We start from the raw sequence: 23,752 nt of genomic DNA, 5'->3' as shown, positions 1-23,752 counted from the left end.
AGGAGTAATCACAGGGCACGGAACAAAACAGGTCCCGAGCATTCCCCCCTTCAAAAAGTGAAAGAAGACAAAGAAATGGCAACATTTCCTGCAATTAGATGAGGTATGGCTCTCAAAAACTGAAAGCTGTAATTAGAGATGTTTGGAAAGAATAACAGGGAAGTACCTTCTTAGCACACTGAAACACATTTTCTAGAGAAATATCTGGGGAGTGACTGGGTGGAAATTTTTCACCTTTAGCTTTTTAAAAATTCAAAACAAAACAGTGACTGTCCCTACTAAATACAAGGGGGTTTGTTGCTTTACAAAGTTTTCCCCAAACTCAGCTACATTTAAAATATTCTACAAACTCCTATTTTGGACTTAAAGAAACAAACAAGTCTCCACTTTTTTTTTTCCTTCCAAAGCTGTCTGGTTTATACTGTTGCCTTGTTACTCCTGAGTTTAAGAGAATGGCAAAAGCTGAAGCAACAAAAATGCAACAGGAGTAACGCAACCCAGTCAGCAAAAAAAAAGGTATAAATCTAAAGCTCGTTTGAACAGGAGCTGCTGTATTCTTATCTGTAATTACCATCACTGATTTTTGAAGAGGATGTGGAATGTGACGACTCCACACCGTGGAAGATTAAGCAAGCTGAAGGGTGGCTGTGTGTGTGCTTGATGGAAGTGACTCTCTGCACGAGCTACATTCTTCATGCAAACAAGTCAGCCTTGAAACTAACACCGCAAACTTGCACGTGCTTACCTGATTGATGCTCGGCCTCCCTTGCTTTTTCTTCGAGGTAGTATCCAGCCCCCAGAGAGAAGAAAACCTGCTTCTCCTCTTACTGGCAGATCTGGACATGGCCTGCGTCCGTCTCCTCACTCCAGACTCCCCAGTGCGAGCCGCCACCTGTCAATGCCACATGGTTTGCAAATCAAAGGTTGCAGCATCCCACAGCACCATCCCTTACATAAGCTAACATTGGAATAGCCTTAAAAAAAGGCAGACGCTGTAGCAATAACGTAGCAACACACAACGGGGACTAGCTTGATGCTGCCAGGCTACTTCCTTCTCCCTGCAACAGAACTCTTTTCTTCCAACATCAAGAATTAAAAATTAAAAGGGAGAGCACCGCATGTTTCTTGGCATTTAATATGAGGTATTTTAAAGCATCCTACTCAGCACAGAGCAAAGCCTCAGCACCAGTGAAGGTGTTTGTTGTTTTTTTTTTGTTTGTTTGTTTTTTAACTTTATTTTATAATGAGGTTTCAGAGCTGGACACACAAAACCTGAGATTTCAAAACTTATCTGCTGCTTCCAAAAAGCCTGGTCTTTCTCCTTGCCCTTTCCTGTGAAAGCGCTCTGGGCATCCTGGAACTGACTCACAACTTTTACAAGGCCTGATAAAGGTCTGCAAATAGCTCAGGGTATTTAAAACCTGCATTTCCTCACCAATACCCAACTGTGGGAAGAGTGGGCAAAACACAGGAAGAAAAGGGAGCTGAAATGCCCCTTTGGATTAGAGTAGTGTTAACTGCCTGGGTACTTGAAAACTGGCCTGTGGCAACCCCTTCAGAGGGGAAAGCTGTTTGCCTTCACTGACACCAAATATTTGGGGAGCTGTTTCCCAAATAAGGAAGCTCTGGTAGAAATGACTGCTACATTACTCAGAGGTGAAGCGTTTAGGCCAAAGTTGAAGCAGATTTCCCATCCAGAGGTGGAATCAGGACAGCGAGCTCCTCTCTTGTGAAAAAGGGAGTGTTAAGAGCGATGGCAGGTATGAACGGAGCAAAAGGCGAAGCTAGACAGACAGACAGACAGACAGACCCACCCTGCAGACTTGGCCCTGCGCTTCCTGGAACGCCTTTGTACTTGATTCCCACACCCGAAACTACCGAAATGCGACTGTCATTTGGCAGCCCCAGCTGGAAAAGCCAAACCTCTGAGTGATGCCCCAAGCTAAGGAGCTGAGGAACTGGTTGTTTGGGTGCAGAAGACACAAAAAAAAACGTGTAAAGTTGGGAATAACAGAAGGCTAGCCCAGGTATCCAGGGAACTGTCACCGGGTGAGTAATGGTGAGTCTTGCTCAGGAACGTTGAGAAATCGAGGAAAAGGAGAACTCAAACACAACTGTGAGCTTCCCCATTTCCCCATTTCTCCTCGTGAGAGGTTTCTTAGCTGTACCAGGGACGTTGTGCAGAGGCACCAGGAGGACTGAGCACATCCTTGGCTAATGCACTGAAGAGTATCTTCAGGCGAGCTGGGGATGCCGTGCTATCAGCATGCAGCATCCAGCTGGAGCCTGAGACTTCGCTGCACCAAATCCGCGCTATCGAGGGCAAAGGGGGACACGAGAGCTTGCTGCAAGTAAAGAAAGCACGTGTCTTTTCCAACACGACACATTCAAAACGTTTTTTCTCGCTTGGCTCTCAAGAGACACCAGCATGAAGAGGCAGACTGTTTTTCAGGCTAACACTCAGTGCTTTGCTAGATGCAAAAAAACAAGCACAAATGTAAATTACAGCCCGCCACTTAAAAAAAAATACATAAATCCACTAGCAATTATCAAGATGATGACGCTAATCTTTTCATATATAAAAGAATAAAACGCCCCTGACTGAATTACAGCTCTGGATTCAATTGAAGGGTACAGCTGACATCTACAAGACAACAGTGGAGCTCAGCTATTTCTGTGAAGCTCCAGGAGCCCAAGCTGAAACTACAGGAACATAATTTAAATTCATTAAAAACTCACCACTGTGCAATACATTTCCCTGTATTTTTCAAAGCTGGGTTGTTACGTGATTTAAACAACCACTTTAAACATTATTTGCCATACCATAAATAACGGAGAAGAACATTTCCCCTCCCTTGTGGAGCATCAGGTACTGATCACTGGAGACAGGATATTAGACTAATTGGTCAGTAGCTTCATCCATATGGTAGAAAGCAAGCCATGCCCGAGACAGGCTAAGCCAAGGCATGCTGAGAGCCTCAGGAAGACTCCCATTGACCTCACAGGGTTTTTGGATCAAGCCCACGTATGTGAACATTAGAGATGAGCCCACTCTTGTGACAGGAGGACCTGTTTCTAGAAAGCGTGTTTATATTGCAGAGGTGAAATCAAAATCATACATTTAGGAGAAACTCAGTTCTTCCACTTTCATAAGGCCATGGCTTGCAAGTACCTGCCTGTTAGTTCCTACCCAGGGCTCACCCCACAGGCACAGACTGCTGTTTGTCAACTCCATCTTTGTACCGGGCATGTGAAGCCACCTGCAGGTTGGCAAAAATGACCCCTGGCCTCTGCTCAGACTTACCAGGGCGTGGAACGAAGAGACTGAAAAGATTCCAAGACGGCCCATTGCAACTTTAGTCGGACGGCTGGCAAAAGCAAGCAGTCTTTTAGGGTTTGGGAGCTCCCCTCCTTGGAGACTAGCCAAGTAACAGCGGTACCGAAATAGATCCATCTGGAACTGCTCAAGATTTTGTTCCCAAACGAAAATCTGCATACAGCAAAGATTGAGTGAGATGCAGAAATGGAGAGAAGGAAGAACAGAGTTGTAAATATCTTGAAAAAAGTCTACTGTTCCCAGCAATATATTTTTTTTTTTACCAGTGGTGATCTCATTTCCAAATTAAAGAAACTTTGATTCACCTTCTTTCTCACTCTCCCCTACCCTCCCAATCCCCAGAAGGATAAAAATATTTTTTTTAAAGTTTTCATTAGATGTTAAACAATTTTTTATGTTCAAGGCAAAAATCTTCTCCTAGGACAACTGCCCCTTTGATACAAAGCTAATTAATAGGATTAAAATTCCATTTTTAATTTTCTTCATATTCCACGATTCTCTTCTGAGCAGTCCCTTAACAGGCTTCTTTCATGCATCAATGGCAGCTGAGAAACAAAAAGACCCAAAACCACCCAATTCCACCAACAGAGCACCCCAAACCAGCAGCCGCAGCAGCAGCACTGCTGTAAGCATCAACAGAGCTGGCTACACTTGAAAAAGTGCAGTACACTGGGAATAATTAATCTTATCAGTGGAAGAGCACTGTAATCAGTCTGTGTGAGGACTTATTTAAATAATTCAAATTGCTGATCGGAAACAGTTTCAAAGTGTTTAGAAAAACTCCGTTATGTAAAACGAGAGACCGCTTTGCCCTCTCGCTGTGACTGACAGCTTTTGAGAGGAGCCCTGTGAGCAGTGGCAAGCATCTCCCCCCTCTCTCACGGGCGTCTAGGCAGTACAAAATCTCTTCAGCTTAGCGCGTCAGGGCCCTGGCCGCTCCCTATAGCTTGCATTACAGGCACATTTGGCAGCCGTGGTAAAAGAGCTACAAACTAATGAAGCAGGCACCATATGTTAGTTTCCTAAAATAAGGTGCCGCTGCAACAGTGGGAGAGACATCTGCTCTAGGCTCTCTGCTTCTCAAACACAACTACGCTGTCCACTTGAAGTCAGAGAGACTGGTCCCAAGGGGCAGCGAGCGCTGCAGCCACGAGGCCGGCGCACACCCCCACCAGGAGCAGAAAGCAGGGATGGCCTCTTCATCCCATCTGCCCCTGGAAGAGCCAGCCTCTTCCATGCTGAAGATAATGCCAAGTGCAGCACTTGCTGGTCTATGACCAGTTGTTCCCAACAACATCCTTATGTGTGGTAGCCTCTTCACTCCCCAAAGCCCTCACTCAACCTCTGCACAGCTGGCCAAATCTCTTGTTTTGTTGTTTGCTTCCTCTGCTGTACCTTAGCACACATTGTTTGGAGAAACGGTGTGGCTAGGGCAGCTGGCACCACCATCCTGCCCACACACGTCCTGCCTGCTCAGGGGAGCTCTGCCAGCACACACGTGGGGCAGAGAGTGAGCAGACAGCTGTGCTGCTAATCTGAAGAAGGCCCTAAACATTTGCTGGGGGGGGCATTTCCCATAAGCAAGCAAGATTACTTGATCCAGTATGGTCTTCTTCTTCTTGGAGTCCGTCACTGAGGACAGCTGCATTTCACCCATTTTCTTCATCTTCTCATCCATATCGATCTTCTGCTCCAGCTTCTTTATCTCCGTTTTCAGGAGCTTGACGGTGTCCTCTTTGTGATGCTGCCTTGCCACTGCAGTTGCACAGGCGGAATGGATCGCGGTGATCCAGTTCTCGAGCTCCGTCTGGCTAGAGGTCTGAAGAGAAGGGAAGAGGGGAAAAGAAGTCAAGATCCTCTTTGCAACTGATTGGAGATTAACAAACGCAATTCCGAGGAGTTCCCTTTCCCTTTGATCTTAAGAATGAAAGCCTTAAATCCACTTACGAGAGAAGTAATAAAAGACCTTCATTCTTGAACAGGCCGTGCCTAGCCTAGCACCAGGCATTCAGCACCCAGAATTACACCTAGATCTGCATCTTGCAGCTGTACAGTGTTTTCCAGCAAGTTCTTAGGAATTACCTTCCTTGTTCAGCACAGTGTTGCTGGAACTTGTAGCTCATCATTTAATGACGTTTTCTAAACTCTCAGTTCCATAAAGCAGCAAATGCTGCAGTCTATGTGCTCTTCACAGTATGGAGAGCTGATCTGGCGTGCAATGGTTAATAATAAATTAATGGCATAAAACCCAACCGTGATATCTGTTACTGACTTTATTATGACGCAGACAGAGAAGCTTTCCCCTTCTGAAGATCCCAAAGCTCTCTGAAGATGACCCTATTATTATTAAAGTCGAGCTCGTCATAATTTTTATGGCTCTGGCACTGTCCCTTCCCAAGCATGTGTATGATAGTTTGGGAAAGGGGAGCTCTTAGGCTGGGGCATGGGACACCATTAAGTTTTTCTGGAAGAGCGATATTCTGATTAGAGGCTTTTGACACAGAAAGAAAAATACTTCAAAGCATTCCTTTTCCAGACTTTCAAAATAAAGCATAAATCTTCTCAGCCTTCTTGCTAAACCTCAGTCCTTTTTACAGTGCATTGTAAAACAAAATTTACAGCCAACTCAGGGTTGCAGCAGACTGGCTCTGAGAGTCAGCTTTTCACAGTAATCATACCAGTACTTGGCTCATGGCTGCAGAAGTAGCAAAGTGCCAAACCACCTTGTTCTAATTAAACTTTCTGATGATACCTGCTCTATAAATAGGCAGCACAGTATGACTCCTCCAGTTGCTAGCACAGATGAAGAAGGTCATCCTCACAGCTCTCCTTGCAGTCACAATTAACGGCAAAGGCTGTGCCTTCCTGAAGCCAAGGAGAGGCTCCCACGGAAGCACAGCTCTGGAAATCACTTATGTCCAGACCAGAAATCGGGATGATGTTCCCCAGACTTCTGTGGGACAAAGTAGGTGAAGCACACCTGTCTGAGAGGGACAGTGCCTTCCTTCACTCAGATTAGGAGTCCTAAGCAGAAGACAGGGTCTATACCAGAAAGTCTGCTTTTCTACTCCTGTTTTTCTTGTCTTCTGTTGGCACCATACAAAGAATGTTGCTTAAATTGGGCAGGCTTCCTGCCCAGGTAGTACTACTAACAGGACTCATTTATAGATGGAGGCTTACAAGGTCTTACTGCCAATGCTGAAGACATAGTGAGCCCTCCTTGCTGAGGAGTTTCTGCTGAAATTAGAGAAATATTTGCAGAATGGATTATACTTTGCCTACAGTCAGATGGTGAAACTTAGCCCCTCCTACAGGAGAGGGTGCTACTGGAGTTGTAATGAGCTGGTATGTTTTGTTAGCTCCTGGCACAATCATAACAGCAAGAGGTCATATTTTTATTTTATTTTCAAATATTATCTGTATACCATTAGATTTAGTTTTCATCTGGGCTTCCTTGGGGGAGGGAAAAAGAAGGATCTGGAAAGTATTTTAGGAGCTGAAGACCCTTCTGGCAGCTGAGTAGGCAAGGGGAATCACTGCTTCTCAACGGAACAGACCACATCAACAAGCTGCTAACATCTGATACACAAGTATGTGGTGTCACAAGTTGCTCGAGCTCCTGGAAAATACATGTGACATCTGCAAGTAATGGATTTGTGTAGGCATGATGAGAACTGACTGAGCAAGGAATAATAGTGTAGGAGGTATGTGATGTCTCTAGGTGCAATGCAGTGGGAAGGCTTGTTACAAGATGTCCAATATCTGTACGCATCATAAAGTAACCCTATTTTTCTCCCGAACTATACAGTCTGCACAGAACTGAAAGAGTCTTGTTCAAGTCTGGGGTGCCTCTTCAACACAACCACTACTACAGCCCTGTGGGGATGTACGGGTATGACATTAGTAGTTAATAACACTGCTGAACAGCCACACATGCTTTGGCTGCTCCGCACAGCGGAGCAAGCCCTACAGCACCGTCGCTCACACTTTATTTCCACCACTATGGCTGATCTCCCCAAATTCATCCCTTCTTTCTCTTCTGCTTCTGCTTCATTAGAATTGCATGGGTTTCATGACAGAGCAGACACATCAAGAAAAAAATTCCACAAGGCAATCTATATTATTGCTTTTCATTTGAAAAGGTTCATTTTTGCGCTTCCTCACAAAACTATGTAAAAATCTACCCATGACACAATGACACAGGGATTTTAATGAATAAGAAGGCTGTCTGTTGCCACAAAAGAAAGGTACTGAATGTGACATCTTCACTATTTTGCATCTACTGGCATTACTTTTATGACAATTACGGTTTTTCCTTGGAAAGCAGCAAGGAAAAAAATTTACAACTTGTATTAGTAGACCAGGAGGAGGTGGTGTTTGATGGCATTTCAAATACATAGAGAGCACAAACACCATGCTTACTTCCTAGGTGAAGCTCTCCAGATGGCAAAAAACATTTACCCTCTCCAAGAAAGGCAGGAAGTAAAAAGGGACAATGCAGGATTCTACTCTTAGGTAAGGAAGAATCAAACTGAAGCAGCAGAAAAGCTAGTCCACAAAATGAAAAAATAATTTAAAAAAAAAATCAGTGTGCAATCAGACAGTCATTCTCTTTGATACGTAAGCTAGCATCACCTCCTGAGTCAGCAAGGATTTTTATTTTACCTAGTTTGAGAATCTAACCTCTTGTTTAAGACAGCTGAGAGGACCTCTAGAGTAATTTTAAAGATTTGGTCTGGGATACAGTGGGGTGATGACGGGAGGGCATATCCTACAACAGAGAAATTCTAGTTTAAGAAGGCAAGAAATTTTACATACACAGTCACAGGAAATGGAAATGAATAAATAAGGGATCCCTCCAGTTAAGAATATTAAATCCGAAGATGAGGAAATGGCATCATCTCAACATGGGCTGGCAATTACAAATATGAGCATTACACCTTGACTAGTGACAACTTGCAATAAGAAAGTAGAATGCCCCCCCTAAAAATCGCTCAAGAAAATCTAGTTACCAAAAAGAAAAATTGTTCTTAGTGAAATATATCAGTTAATGCTTGGTCTTTGATACTGAGTTCTGCATACTTACTCTACGAAAGTCAGACATTTCTATTTTCTGATTTAAAAACAAAACCAAACCAACATTCCCATTCGGCATGCTGTCAAACATCAGCACAACGCTGCCTGATGTCTGCATGAAGAGGGAACAACTGGATCCTGCACAGCCATCAGGAATGAAAAACACATCTGGAGTTTCAAACTCCCCCTCACGCTCAAAAAGCCTCTTGGTCATGTAAACCCCCTGAGCCTCTCTTCAAGGTCCCACCTTCAACATATGTCTCTTTCAAGACACAGAAATGTGACGGCAGTTAAGGCACTGTTCTGTCCCCTAGATGGTAACTGGCCTGGACTGTGTGTGGTCTATAACCATGCTGCCAAGCAATGCAGAATTCCCAATTTTTACAGGGATGTATGATTTTTTCTTAATTCTTACTTTGTACCGACCATCTATACAAACAGGGTCCTGTCAGGCTATAAAAACAGCAGATCTGACAGTGATTCATTCGCATGTGGTGTTGGGTCTCTTGTCCGGCCTTTACAGAATCTATTGTGTCCTTCGTCTTGCACTGCCAGAGGAAAATCCCAGACCTACTGGAGTCAGCAGGATTTTTCCACTGATTTGAGTCAGAGCTAAGATGTCCTCCCTGGTCTGTGGGATGAAGGAGAGAGAGAAAAAGAAAACAACGATGTAAAACCCTCGACCTGAACCAACCTGGAAAAGGAAAGCGTCCCCAAGGGAATTGCTGAGACAGAAAACAAAGTCCTTCTTGGGGTGTTCGGGTACCGCCTGCACGATGCTGTTTTCCACCCAGACAGCGTGCTTTGGGATGCTGTTGTGGTCAATGCCAGATCTGCCGTCGGTCTCATAAAAAAACAACGTGCATCCTAGAAGAGACAAACAGATATTAGTAAGCAGCACATTGAAATGCAACAGTCACCCTGCATCTATTCAGTGCTAAAACTTGGGACTGTAAACCATCCGTCAAACTGTCGTGGGGCTGAGAGAGGATTTGTCAGGGCCTGTTCGGGCTGTCAGCCCCGCAGCAGAGCGCACCGGCAGCGGCCCAGCTGGCCCCTCACACCGCCAGCCTCGCGGTGGATCCACCTGAACCCCAGAGGAGCCATTTTGTTTGCCCCACGACTGCTAAAACAGTGGCAGACGTGAGCAGGGAAGGTCACGGGCAGTCATATACAGCCCTGGATGAGAAACATGGCTGAAAAGCCCTCTAGGGGGGTCATCCACAGCCTTGCTGTCCCGTGAGGAGACCAAAAGGGAGATGCAGGCTGTGAGCTGGCCCTGCTGAGCAGCCAGGCCCCTGGCAAGCCTCAGCGCCCTGCCTCAGCCTCCTGCAGCTGCTGCTTACCGCAGTCCCTCGAAGGCAAAACTTGGGCTGCTTAATTACTGTATGCAGATGAATAACTGGAAGTAAAATGGACTGGAATGAGCTGTGCTCACTGCAAGACTGACGTACACACACACACACACAAAAAAATAATCCTTATTGTAACAGTTCAGCTCTGACTCACTGCGATACGGACAAAAACAAAAACTCATTCTAGTCAAGGACAGCAAAGAACCTGCTGGTTTTACAAAACAATCTTTACAATTCCCTTGGAAAAATAAAAAAATAAAAATACAAATAAAAATGAAAAGGTAGAGCAAATCTGCAACTATAGGGTCTCCTCTCCCTGCAGCCTCCCAGCCTAATCCACAATTGTTTAAAGCTGAAACTGGCACATTGTTTCTCTGCCACTGGAAGCAGCCCTCTTGGTGCTAAGTGATGCCCTGTTACCCAGCCTCTCACAAAACTATTTGCAGCCAAACAATAGCAGCTGGTGACTTCAAAGCTGCCTTTAAATGCTAACATCATTAAGGCACAGCAATCCAAGGAGCAAACACTCAACTGGAGTCAAAGCACTTTAAAACAACATCGCCCCTCTGCTCATCCTTCCCCTTTCTCCTCCCAGATGTCCCTTTGTGTGCCTGCCCCTCACAGCAAGACCTTCCTGCCATGGGGCGGGCTCCCAGGAGAGCAGGGCTTCCCCCTGCCTTCCCACCTCAGCCTCTCCTCTTTTGTCTCCCCAATTTCTCCAACCACTGCATGAAGAGCTGGCCCATACCATTACCTCTGGGTTTAAACTAGCACCACAAATGCTCTGCGTGAAGGACAGGACTTCAACCAGGCTCTGTGGCCTGGGAAGCCGAGGAGGCGTCTTTGATACACGCATGCCATAATGCAAGCATGTCAACAGCTACCAAATAAAACACTCTGATAAAAACAGGACTGTTTGCTCATGCTTGCTACTAATCACACTGAAGCTGACAATGGCTTTTTTTAGGAGTTAGGCTATTGATTTCCTCCACCGCTGCAATACCCATCCCACAGGATACAATGTGGACACCCGTCTGAGTACACACGTGCTCGTGTGCTCCGTACCTTTCAGGGAAACCCAGTAGTGCTTCCACTTCCTGCGTGTGGCCGACTCCACTTTCTTGTTCTTCTTGTGCACCAGGAAGTTTTTCACCGCCAGGGCGCCGGCTTTCCGCACCGTGCCCTGGGCGGCCGTCAGGAGGATGTCGGACTGCCCCGGGGAGCTGAGGGTGCCGCTGCTCTGCTCGTCGCTGAGGGCCGAGCCGGCCTCTTCCAGGTTCTCGCTGTTGGTGGTGCTCATCTCCAGCTCCCGTCGGAAGTTCTCGTACACCCCCTGGCGAAGCCCGTCGCCCGTCGAGCTGCTCCCGCTGTCGCTGCCGATGAAGGCCCGGCTGGCCGTCGGCGAGTAGCTGGAGTTGGTGGCATTGGAGCGCCTGGACAGGAGGTCGGTGTCGGTGGCTGCCCCCTCGATGCCGCTGTCGGTGAACTCGCTCCCCTCGCCTGCGTTCACGTCCTGCGTGCAAGAGAGACACGGCGTGAGGCGAAGAGCCACACGGCCTTGTGGAGGCACAAACAGAACCTAAAATTCACAGGTCACAACACACTTCGCCACACTGGAGGTGCCTCACAGCTTTCTCCTCACGACCAACACCTGGAAGAGAAGTTACGGTGGGCAGACCTTCGAGCACAGCCTAAGGAAGACCAAACGCAGCAGTGTGATGGCAGGGAGCGCCTCTTGGGCCTCGGCGTTTCGGAGCACACCACGCGGTGCCACTTGTTCACATCAGGCTAAGGCAGCAGCGCTAAAGGTTTACCAAAAGGAGGACAGATGGCAGCAGAAACCGGCGGCGTCGAGCAAAGCAGCAGTCAGCCCACGCGTTTTGAAGAGAAAACATTGACATTGGAGGGTCACACCTACAGCTGAAGATACATTTTAGACATCCTAAGGCTGTCATTTCCAAATTATATAACTACAAATGTATTTTTTTTTTCTCCTAATAATTTAATGCACCTGAAAGTATTTCTGTTTCATTTCTACATCCCAAATCCTGATGATGAGCAATGACCCTGTTGTGATAGACCCTGTAAAAATGCCGCACCAGAAGGCAGCTCCTGGTCCCCCAGAGCTTGCAGATGGAAGACAGAAGGGACAAAGATACAATTGTCTTGAGCAACAAAGGAAGCAACACAACTGCATTTGGGTTTCGAAAGGCTGTGCACAGGTGGCTTAGCTTGCCCCATGCAATGCGGCTATTGCCCAAAAGGGGACTTTAAGGGACCTTGTGGCAGTTCAGCAGCCAAGGGACAAGCAGCCCAGGCTGAGAGCAGTAGCCTAACTATTACCACCTCAGCACCCAAGGGCATTTGTGGCAGCTCTTGAAGGAGGACGAATAAAGGCCGAGACCTGTAAGTGGAGACAAATATCCTGTGGGTGATATTCGGGAGAAGAGGGACCCAGGGAAGAAAATGCAACAAAGTGGGAAACAGCCAAAACAACAGGCATTTCGGCCTCTACCGCTCCTACAAAAGAGGCTAGTGCTTGATTTACAAGTTAAAAACAAAACAAAACTAAAAAAAACAGGGAGACTCTGCAAAGAGGTGGCAGATTGCACTATTTAACTCGAGAGAAAACAAACTTGTAGGTGTTGACTTGAGCAGAAGTCTTCGACGGATCCAAGAGCAGCTCTGCAGAAACCAAGAAATCCTCCACCAAACTCCAAAATCTTTCTCCCGTGGAGCAGGAGCTGGATGAGGAAACTCCAGGGGGAGGGGAGGGGTGTTTCTGAATTTGACTAACTTACACGGCATTAATTTGTAACGGATGGGCTAGCTCTTTATAAACACCACCTCTCCAGGGAGACCTGCAGTCCAGCTGGAAGAATAACCACTTCCTTCCCCACTCAATGAGCACAGTTATCCCAGTCACCCTGGTTATTTAATGCAACACATGGTGACAGACAAGCTGTTCTGGACAGGCCAATGTTCCTCCCCTCCCACGGCAAGTGAATGAATTGAGCAGGGCTTCCCGTAAGCGCAGTCAGCTGCCCGTACAGAGCAGTTTCCACAAACATTTTGTCCTGCTGTTCCAATACACTTGTTTTTTGGAAGCCAATTACCTTCCCATTCCTTGCAGCACTGCAAACGAGGGCTATCTGGAGAGGGAAACGGGTGCTGCTCAGAAACCAGAGCTTACAACACACTGCCACGAGTGGATTTGTGCACCCCATCACAAAAAGCCGGGTGGTGCAACTTCCGATGGCAGCACCCCGTGTGAGAGCCCGGAGCTGAGGAGCCAGGGCTGGCACGGGGGCTCCACACCCGTACACCTCCAGCAATGCCCCCTCTGCCAGCACAGCCACATCGGTGTAACAACAGAGAGACGAAGAACTGACCCAGATGCCCCCTTTTTACCGGGATGGTTAGTCAGATAACGCAACTGCCTTTTGCATTTGGTTTCTGGAGCCTTGTTCCTCTGGTATTTTTTGAAAGGGAAAACGTGCGTCACTCATAGAGCATAAACAAGCCTGCATGCTGCAGGGAACGGCACGTAACTGTGGCAACAAACATTATTTGAGGGTTTTGAGATTTTTATTTTAGGTAAATGACTTAATAAATATACAATCTGTCTCGGGATTATTGTATCCGTGTGGTATAAAAAGTACAGAGCTGATTCCAAAATTTCATCCAATGTTAACTTTTAGGAAGTGTACCTCGTGCTTTAACTAGCATTATGTGGTTTAAAGCAGTAACGAGGCACTAAAACAGACCAACACCACCAACAGAGAGGAGATGGGACTTGTAATACCGCTCACCAATGCACGTGCAAAATGTTGATGCTCTTTAGCAGATACTGTTAATTTTTTCAATAGCAGAAGCGTGCCCAGAGGTGTTTAAGCGGAGATCTGCAATGCAGGCTTTCAGGGTTCCTGGAGCCCAGCGTGACACAGCCTTCTTGTGTAACCTTGATGAGACACGGCGTCAGTCGCCTCAGTTTCCCTGTCCGTACATGGGAACTACCATCAGTAAGTGATGCAAGGGCATAACAGCCTGTTATTTGTACAAAAAACGTGAGGATGGAAAACTCAGAGTGAATGTTGGATACGCTCATAAGCTTAAATTTTAGCACATATTGCAAAAATCTCTATGATTGTTACCACAATGAAAGCAGTATGTTGGATGTGTTGAAAGATATTTTCAGCCTAACGCTGCAGTCTTGCCCCAAATCTTCCTGTGCTTGCTGTGCTCCCCTTTCCTCTCTGCAATGCCCCATTATCAAAGATTTGTAGCCATCTGATTCAAGCCCTTCGGTGGGAGGAGGGTCTGGCTACACAGAGGTCAGCAGAACGGTTCAAAACGTACAGGCTGCTAATATTGTTTGTGCTCATGAATGATGAAACGCAGCATTCACGGAGATTAGCACTTGAGGAAGCCTGCTGTATGAGATGATTGGTCTGCGGGTTAGTAGGGTTAAGAGCATTCATTACACAGGTCTTTGACTTCTGGGTTCCTGCTGTAATGTCAGCCAGTTCTCATCGGAGGCTATGAAAAGCTCTCAAGGAGCGGTTTGCATCCGCTGCGGCCGTCTCGCAGCGCTGTGCTCTGCACACTGAAGGGCATTCAGTTAGGAGCTAGGCACAGAGAGCAGAGGTTCAGTGTTGTGCTGCTGCAGAAACGTGCTGAGCCTGACCGGGTAACACCCCCCAGACTGGCAATGAACCACAGCAGGTTTGACCAGCCCCTCACTGGGGGCACAGGATTATTCCCCCAAACTTTCCAGCAAGGATGCCAGCAGCGTGGTGCCCTGCCCACGAGACCGGTGTGGATGCAGACCCCAAGGTTTGGGGTTCAGCCTTCTGGACCTCCCGACACGGCCACCGGGCTGCTGCCCAGACGCAAAGCGAGCGCTGTGTCACCTCCACGAGATCTATGTGAAAATTACTCACGCTTCCTGCTCAGCCTCCCAAAGAGCCCGCGGGCGATGTCCACATATCCTCCAAGAATGACTTAGCACTGTGCCAGGTCCGTGATGGGATGTGCCACAGAGGCTTGTAACGAAAGAGGCATTTTGCTCCTTGACAGGAGTGCCCAGGTCAAGTTTCTGGAGGCTGACAGCTAAGGCACGGCTCAGCCTTCATCGCTCACCTCCCTGGCTCCTGCCCAGGCTCTCCGCTGTGCTCCGGCAGGATGCAGACCGGCGTGCGCCAGGCACATCACAGGAGCTGGGAGACAGCTGGAGATGGCAGAATGCACATTTCTCAAGCCTGGAGATTCAGACATTACACACAGAATATAACAAATCATCAGCAATTTACCCTGGACTTCTAACTTCTATCATCGAGGGGCTCCGTTTCATTTCACTAATTCAAAAAAAATTATATTATTCAACTCCATGTGAGATTCGGGACATTGGATCCGACATTTTGCACCTCAGCAGAGACCTTGTGTTTCGTATTTTCAGCCTGGCAAACAGCTGTTTCCACACAGAGGAATACTTTTGCCCAGAGAGACTATCACAGGAACCAAACACAAGGGTGGAACTAAAATCTGTGCTGCCCCATGCAGCCTTCCCACTGCTGTTTACCTAGCTTTGGGCCGGGGAGGGCAAGAGGGCACAGCAAGGGGGAGGTGGAAATCATTAAATTGGTCACACAGAGTAGAAAACATGCAGCAGAGAAAAGACAGTGTATTTCCTCCGAGACAGAGGGATCTGGGAAGTCGTGGGAACGGCAGCTCCTGGGCTTCTGCGAACAGAACAGGTCTCAGTCCGCGAGGATGACAAACTGAATAAACAGGGGCTTTGTCCCGCTGGCAGGAGGCTGCTCCACGGGAAGCGGGCAGAAAGTAGCATAAAGGCTGCAGGAGGGAACTAAACTGGATCTAGTGACCGTGCTGCCCTGTGCAGGTGCCTCAGCAGGGAGGCAGTGAGCAGTAGCACAGCGTCCACCGGGATCCTGCAACCCCACAGCGGGTGAAGAGATGGAGCAGGGGCACCATTTCTCACAGAAACCTAGAAACCTAGACAAAGAGGTGCAGCAGACAGCAACCGAGGGAAAGAGGAGGAAAAGGTGGGTGCCCTACGCCAGGAGATGCCCTGCAGAATCACGAACCAGAGACAGGCTGAATGCTGTCGTTGTCACTAACACGGCAACGAGGTCCAGCAACAAGGCCAAAACAGCCCCGGCAGCATTCGAGCCGAATGAGGTGGAATTATCACAGCCCCATCAAACGCAGAGAGCAATTTCACTGATAAATCGATTGGGTAAAATAACGGTGAAAATATTAGCAATGCTTATATGTTTTTTTCTCGCACAGAGGGGCAGGTTCCAAGCATCTTTGTCCCCTCTTTGGGGACATTTGGTCGTGGCCTCAGCTGGGAAGAGAGCCCTGGGTGGAATAAGCCTTGCCCAGCTCTGGTTGATGACTGGACTTGTTCAGAGGGTGCGTACAGTAGCGAGGCACTTAGCGAGCTTCCCACCAACAGCACTGTGACACAGACCATTAATATGGCTTTGTGAATCACTTTCTCCTGCTTAACTGGCAGCAGATTCACGGACACTTCAGGCACATTGGACTGATTTAGTGGGAAGACTCTTACAACATTAATATAAAGAGTTCCTGATGTGGATAATAATTCCTCCTAACTTACCCATTAGATTGGAAGTCCTGGGTAGTACAAGGCGACTGATTTTCTTGGAGGGGCTCCCTCCAAGAGGACACAAACTGTCTGTTCCCCATCCTGTTGAGCAACAGAGCACCGAGGTGCTGACATGCAGCAGCACCCTGGCATTGCACACAACCTGTCTGGCTGCTAGTTATGCAAGCACCACCGAGTGCATTGAAAATAGAAGGGGTAAGCAGCCTGCTGGTTTGCATGCTTTTATGTGCCTGGTGTCTCTTTGAAGCTCCTGTAGAGAAGAAGATTGTCCTGATACTGCTTCTCCTTTCTTTTCAGTGCTATCTCTACCATCATTTGTTGGTTAAGGTGCTCGGTTAAGGTACAATTTGTTCCAAATCAAAATGAATTTCTTTCCCCAGACTTACTCGAACACCTGGTAATAAATACACCAGCAGGCTTATCTGTCTTGAAAAGAGTCAAAACATTACATGAAGCAGAGGGAAATCATAAATTTCATTGAAAGCTGAGAGGGAGAAATGGTTTGAAAGCTGCCGTGGAGAAACACAGAAGCGACTCTAAGGCTTGCTCTGTCTGGAGGAACACCGCTCTGCAGGCTGCTACAAACTCTCTGTAGTGTGTCCACTAATTCCCTGTACATCTGATGGATTGTGATGACTGCTAATGCAGTAATGAACAAAAGAGAAAGTCTTTCTTGGAAAGACAGACATGGCACCCAGCAGATACTCAAATACAGGAAGGGGGTGTGCATCCAATCCATCAAGCATCTGTCACCCCCATTTCCTCTGCAGGCAGCTCTGCTTGATATATGGCCATCCCCTCAGCATTACACGTGGCTCCTCGTCTCCACGTTAAGCTATTGCATTAGCTTGGTGTCTCCAACATGGGGGTTGGGAACATTTTTGGTTCATTGACCTCCTAGGCTGACATGGCACAACTTAACCTCTCTCTCTGACGTACTCTGCAGGGCTCTTCACTGACTCAGGACAATGCCGTGGCATCACTCTGCAACCTGTCCGTCACTGGAGGGGGAGTTCGATATCCCTAAAAGCTAAAGTGCTGGGGACAGGGAACGGGGAGGATGTTTTCATTTTGCTTTTGAATAACATGAGAGAAATCCAAGCCTGTGAGATAATGCGCAGTTAAGGGACGGCAGCCCCCTTAGCAGGAAACGGCACGAAGCACTGCCACGGGACCTGAGCAAAACAGCTTTTGCCTGGCTTTAGCACTGCCTGTTATAAAGCAGTTAATACCACGAATGAGAACCCAGCCATAACACAGCAAAGCCTCTTGCAGTGTGGTCCCTGCACGCAAAACCTTGCAGCGCAGCTCCTGCCACCTGCGCGGGTTCGGGGTGGAAGCCCGGTTTCCATCACCCCGCAATGGGAGGAAGCCTCACGGCTTTTGAGCATCACGGTGCTTAATCCCTCTGTTCCCAAACACTGGGCTGAGGACCCCCCAAAACTTACCTTGCTTTCATCCCAGTGGACCACCCAGATGAAGAAAGTTTCTGGAGGAACTACGCTAACCGTAAACTAATGCAAGCAGCCTATAAGTGCTCGAGTGAAATAAATGGCCACACGCCTAGCCAAAATCCTCGAAGTAAAATACGGGGTTAGGTTACTTTGTGTTCACTCGGTGCCAAGGAGAGGCAGTTCTTCCCGAGAAATGCAGCAGAGGGGGGAGAAGTGGGAAGGAGGGAGAGCTGCTAGAACAGCAACTCGAAATCAAAGCCTGTCATCCAGGAGGTGTTCACCTGAACAGCCAAGTAGCTGAGGGGAGCAGGGAAATGCCTGCCGCCTGGGATGGCGACCAGTCCCAGGATCACACGCTGGAGCACTCTGAAAAGAGAGGTTTCAGTGGAGCACTTCACTGGAAAGGATCGCTGCTGCAAATTGCATCCATCTAAGTAAGAACAGCCCAGCAAGCAGGCAGCTGGGGCAACCTGTCTGTGATTTTCGAGTGGAAAGTACTCGAAACTAAAAACATGCAGCACATACAGTTTTGCAGAGAGTACAATTACAGCCAGCGCTACAAGCACTTCAAATGTTTAAATGACAAATTCCCACTGTTTAAAAAAAAAAAAGACGACTGAATGGAGCTGGATCAGATATCAGGACTGCTAATTTGCTTTCCACTGGCTCCAGACCAAGAGCCAAGAAAGAAAAACAAATTAAGATCTTCGAAAGAGTATCAAAATATTTGCCAACAGAGACCGTAGCACTCCTTTTCACATGCTCCTCTCCTTGACAGTACCGGGGCAGGGTTGCGTGCTCCGAGGGAGTGCCTGCTGCTGGCTTTAAAATCTCCTGAGCAGGCAATACCTGCTCGAACGCCACCCAGCTGGGAACGGCAGGGCAGCCCTGAAGCCTTCTGTTCACGCTTTCCAGCTCAAGCTGGAGGCGTTTCCAGTTAGCCAGGCTGCAAAGGGCCCATGTGGTGGAGCCAAATGGCTCTGGTTGTTTGGAGGCACTGAGAACTCCAGCACGGGCTGCAGCGTGCCCCACACACGGGGATGCTGCCTGTTTGCCAGGGGGCTCGGCACAGTTACTGGCTGATCAGTGCTCTCGGGTGGGATTCAGCCCCTAAATCACCTGAGCATGACCGTCTGACTCCAGGACCTCTGGCTTTTGGGGATTTGGAGGGGAGTTCAGGCTGTATCTGAGACCTCACTGCCACAACCTCAGCCTGGAAAGCACCATGGGACTGCGCGAACAGCGGCTGGAAACAGCAGGACGCAGGCTGCAACAGAGAAACAGCAACATCTTACTTTTAGGCACCTATTAAACGGTGTGCTGTTAATTATAATTTACTGATACATGACTTTACCGCAGTCGGACTGGCTGCCTTTGGCTCCATCTGGAGCCAAATGACTACGATTAAATTATTTGGGTCAATCTGATTAAGAATCATATTTACATTGAAAATGGCCGTCTTCTCCCAACTCCAGACTGAAACGGATGGAATTGCTTTAATTGGAGCAGAGCTGCTGGAGATACTCTGTTTGGGAAAGCCACGACCAAGGGGGGCTGTAACAGGAGGCCGTAAGGTCACTGGTGTTATGTAGAGAGCGAACAGGATGCGGGGGGAGCCAAAAGCAGAAAACGATTTCAGAAGAAGAGAAGTCATGGGGGACAGGTCAATCTGACAGCCTTGGATGCAGTCCTCACTCAGGAAGCCTCCAATTGCTAATTTTCTGGGATCAGGAAGAATGCCCTCAAGGAAAGTTCACTCTGCACTCTCCCAGTTTCTTTCGTTCCTATTCTGAGCACTTGGTGTTGGGGAGCAAGATACAGGGCTGGACAGAGCGTGACCCAGTGGGGTCCATTTACATTTCGAGGCTACACCCTCTGTGCCACAAAAGCATTTGTGAAGAAGTTTTAGACAACTTACACCGAAAAGCATCAGCTCTCTGGAGTTTAGCCATCCTGCAGAACGCCATGAAACACTATAACCTGTCATAAAACTCCCTGAGATGGTAAAAAAAAAAAAAAAAAAGAGTCAACTGGAAAGATACCCTGGATTATTTTTAGATTGGTTTCTGTCTACGTCCTGATCTAATTCCCACACAAGCCTTGTTTTCATCCCCTGCATATTCTGTAAAACTTTTTATACACATTTTTTTTAAGGCTTGATATCCTGAGTTCCTCCAGGTTACCTCCAGAGGCCTAAAAATAGTAACAAAAATGAAAATCTTTAAAAGGGAGGGGATTTAATGCACCGAGGAGATAATCGGGCTGGCACTGAAAAGCTCACGGTTTCCAAGTCAGAAGGGAAGTTTGCTCCCTCTCCCCCTGTCCAGCTCACAACAAAGGCTGGCCCGAATGTGCTGTAAAGAACATTTGCTTTCCCTGCAGAGCTGAAGAACATCTTTCTGGTCCTTCTCAGGAGTCATGTGAAAAACCTGGACTGCACCATGGTACTGCTAATGCTGCAGTTGAGCTCTGCACAGGAGATCCCAAGCTGGGCTCTAAAGCTCGGTGAGGAACGAGCCACCGGAGAGGACCACGGCCAGCCTTCTCCTGCATAAAGTGGTCCAGCAAGCAGAAATGCTTTGGCCACCAGGTCTGTTTGGATTTTAGTGCACACAAAAGACACAACGTGCTCGTAAAACACCATCACTCCCCCCAGGAAAGACCTGTAGCTTCAGACCTACTAAGGTCTACTCCCAACGGGTCAACTGCAAAGCAAACACCAGTGCTGAAAGCCCAAGGAGGTCTCAGGCTTTGGTGGCAATTGCCACCAGGAGATGCCTTCACTGGGCTGTACTCCCAGCAGAGTTTGAAATGTTGAAGGAAGTTCATGCCCTGTGCAAGGCTGGATACCCCCGTTCAATGGTCAAGAGGAAAGAGCAGCCAGAAATTGTCCACAGAGGGGAACGTGGAATAAGGAGGTGGCACGATGGGCTTGGAAGTGGCACAAAGCTTTATCTCAAGATTTCCCTTCCCCTAAATTCCCCCAACAAGACTTTAATTAGGGCTCTTAACAGGAGGGGAGCACGAGGTTACGTTTCTCTTGGAACACCCTCCAGAAGGAGGAGGGTGTCTCCAGCAGGCAGATGTTCAGCTGCAAGCAGGACACAGCACAGCCACGTCACAAAAAATCTGGATCCCGACGAGCAGACTGTAGGATCCCGGGGATCTCACAGCCCACAGCCAGAACAAGCTGTATCCAACAGGACTTTGCCTCCCTTCAAGCAGAAACGGGTGAAAATGTCAGCCAATTAAGCTCTTTCCACCTACATCCCATCGGCTCCAAAAGCCGAGCAGGATCCCAGCAGAGCTCTCCGGGAAGCCTCGCTTCGGCAGATCCGAACCCTGAATGTTAAAATGTTACAAAAAGCAGAACTGCGTGGGTGCCCCAGAGCCACCCGGTGAATATTAATCGCTCGCGCACACTGCATCTAATCGCCTCTCCAGCATTAAAAGGCTTTCCTTCTCAATTAGTGGAAAGTGACTCCCACAGCTCAATTTAAGGTTTAAATTTGGAAGGAAGAAATTGTCTTTTTTTCTTTTTCTTCTTTTAATGTAAACCATGTACTTGTAAAGAACCGATGGATAAGGCATTACACCAAAATCTGTACAGCTCTGATCACAGCACCTCCTTTCTGTGATGCAGTCGCGGGGTTGCCTTCCAGCAGCACTGGCCAGCAAAGCTGAGAAGCTACTGGTACCTGTCACACAACATTCAGCTGTCACAGAAAATACGGTGATGTCCGTACAGCTGAACGGGCAGGTGACATTGGATGGATCCAGGAAGCAAACATCGCTGTGGTATCAGACTCACCCTGTGCTCGGCGTCTTCTGCTCTCATTGGCACCTCCCAAAATGTACCTACAAGCGGCCACCAGGACCTGCTAGCACTCCTAGCACCAGGGCAGGTTAGACTGAAAAATCATGCAATTATCCCACCTGTGACTTTCCAAAAACTGGAAAAAAAAACAAACAACCCACTGGCAATTACAAACCTGAATTCTTGTGAGGTTGGGCAACAGTGCCCAGGCCATAAACCTGGCTAGGAGGCTCAATTAAGTGACTCTGAAGAAGGGAGCGACCGCTGCACTTTGAAATACCACAGGAGCAATGACAGGTCACTGGCCTGGAGGCCAAGACGGAGAGCTGACTGTCCACACCACAGTGCATTTGGCCCCGGGTCACCTTTGTGCGGTGCCCTTCCGGCCCTAAAAACATACCTAGTGTTTTGTGGGGTGGAGGGAGGCAGGTCAAAATGCTGGAAATAACAGGAAGGTTTTGCCTCAGTCCACTAAATTGTTTTTAAAGCACAAAACGGTTTACAGCAGGAGGGCTGGGGCAATGCTGGAAGGGGGCATCAAAAGCCTGAAGCCCATTGAGGAAGCGTTGGAAGCCCGGGCAGGGCAGAGAGAAACCCAATTCCCCGCGCTGTGCCCAAATACCTGCTGGCACAGCCAGGCCATCAGAGCTGTGCCTCAGCTTCCCACCTGCACGCCAGGGGAGCCGTCGCCCTCTCGACACCAGCGGCGTCACGAAAAGCTGAGTGGATGTTTTCCGAGTGGGGACCTGACACAAGGACAGGTTGCTGGTTGCCCTCCTCTCACCCTACCCAAAGCCACCACAATCAGGTTCACCAAGGAACTCGTCCTTTGATTTTGCGTGCAAATCTGCACTTCCTTTTCACTCTGTTTATCAAGCCCTTAATGACAGTCATTTCCCTGCGCTCGCTAAAGGTAGGTTTGGGCTGACACGACTTCGCTGCTGACAAGCATCTTATACTTACTCTGCGCTGCTAGGATTAAAGACTTGGAAGGAATTTTCACCTTTCCAAAGCTTTAATTTTGTTGATTTTATTTGTGGTAATGACCACTGCCGAGACTCCTCACAGCCACCGTCTCCGGGCTGAGGAGCTGCACCTAGAGCAACCAGCCCGCAGTGATTTCCCTGGGCACAGCCGAGGCCTCACAAAACAGCATGCAAATCCCAGACTTTCACTGAGCGCCTCAGAGGAACCTTCTTAATGGCAGGAAAGCCACCAAGAAGGAAAATAAATGTTTCACTACACACAAGCGACACTGCTCTCTTTTTCCTCAAACACACTTGAAAGAGGGCTGGAGGCAGCAGTTGCACCCAGCAATCTTCATGAAAGCTGTGACATTCAGGGCTTCCAAACAACGTCTTCCTTTTGTTGTTGTTCTCCTGCTTTTTATCCTGCGCTGCCTTGACGGAGCACCAAAGGGCCCCTGCGCTCACGCTGGAAAAAACACCTCCAAAAAAAATAAAGAGCTGATTTGGAAGTACAAAGCTGCTGTCATGGGACGCTGCAGCATCTGTTTCGTCATGTCGTTTTTATATTTAGCAGCAGCCAAACACTCAAAAAGAGCGCAGTATTCCCGCAAAGCAGCTGCTCCACGTGACTTGTCCAGGTGGACGGGGGTCGCAGCCTTTTTTCCCAACCCCTCTGGGAGCAGTCTGCCCCTCGGTGTGAGCAGAACTGCTGTGTGCAGCAGCAGGCAGCGCTGTGGGACTCGACCAGGCTGAACACAGCCAAGGAAAGCAGGGCAAAACCCGAGACAGCCCCCACGGCAGCCGCCAGAGTAAAGGTCACAGGGATGCTCTCCCTGCCTAGGAGAAGCAGCATCTTCTCCACACACCCCCCCTCATTTTTCAGTCCACAGCGGGTGAGCACAGCAGCTTGCAGGACTGGCAGCCTCCTCCAAGGGGAGAGCAATGTTTCTGGGTGATGCTTTGCACAGCTGAGAAGGCCGGGTAATGAGAAGAGTGAAATTTCAGCTCAGTGAGTGTTTATGGTGGAAGGGGGGGGAAACACTCACAGGTTTCTCCTTTGCTCCCAGCCCTGAGAGCTGAGGAGTGCGTG

General features: G+C 48.2%; 1 protein-coding gene across 16 annotated transcripts in view; it reads right to left on the bottom strand.

Moving 5' to 3' along the window:
- The window catches only part of TIAM1 (TIAM Rac1 associated GEF 1), a 151,634-nt gene that overhangs the window by 54,887 nt on the left and 72,995 nt on the right, over window positions 1-23,752 (bottom strand). For all 16 annotated transcript variants that reach the window (XM_068689424.1, XM_068689488.1, XM_068689419.1 and 13 more), the window contains 5 exons: window positions 10,834-11,281; window positions 9,108-9,280; window positions 4,932-5,156; window positions 3,305-3,490; window positions 746-892 (listed from right to left, as the gene is read on the bottom strand). In XM_068689424.1, coding sequence (XP_068545525.1) covers window positions 746-892; window positions 3,305-3,490; window positions 4,932-5,156; window positions 9,108-9,280; window positions 10,834-11,281 — 1,179 coding nt within the window. The remainder of the gene's footprint in view (window positions 1-745; window positions 893-3,304; window positions 3,491-4,931; window positions 5,157-9,107; window positions 9,281-10,833; window positions 11,282-23,752) is intronic.

Source organism: Anas acuta, chromosome 1 (assembly GCF_963932015.1).
Source record: "Anas acuta chromosome 1, bAnaAcu1.1, whole genome shotgun sequence".
NCBI classification, from domain to species: Eukaryota; Metazoa; Chordata; class Aves; order Anseriformes; family Anatidae; genus Anas; species Anas acuta.
The sequence above is the reverse complement of the archived record's forward strand: the minus strand, read 5'-3'. Positions and strand labels throughout refer to the sequence as shown.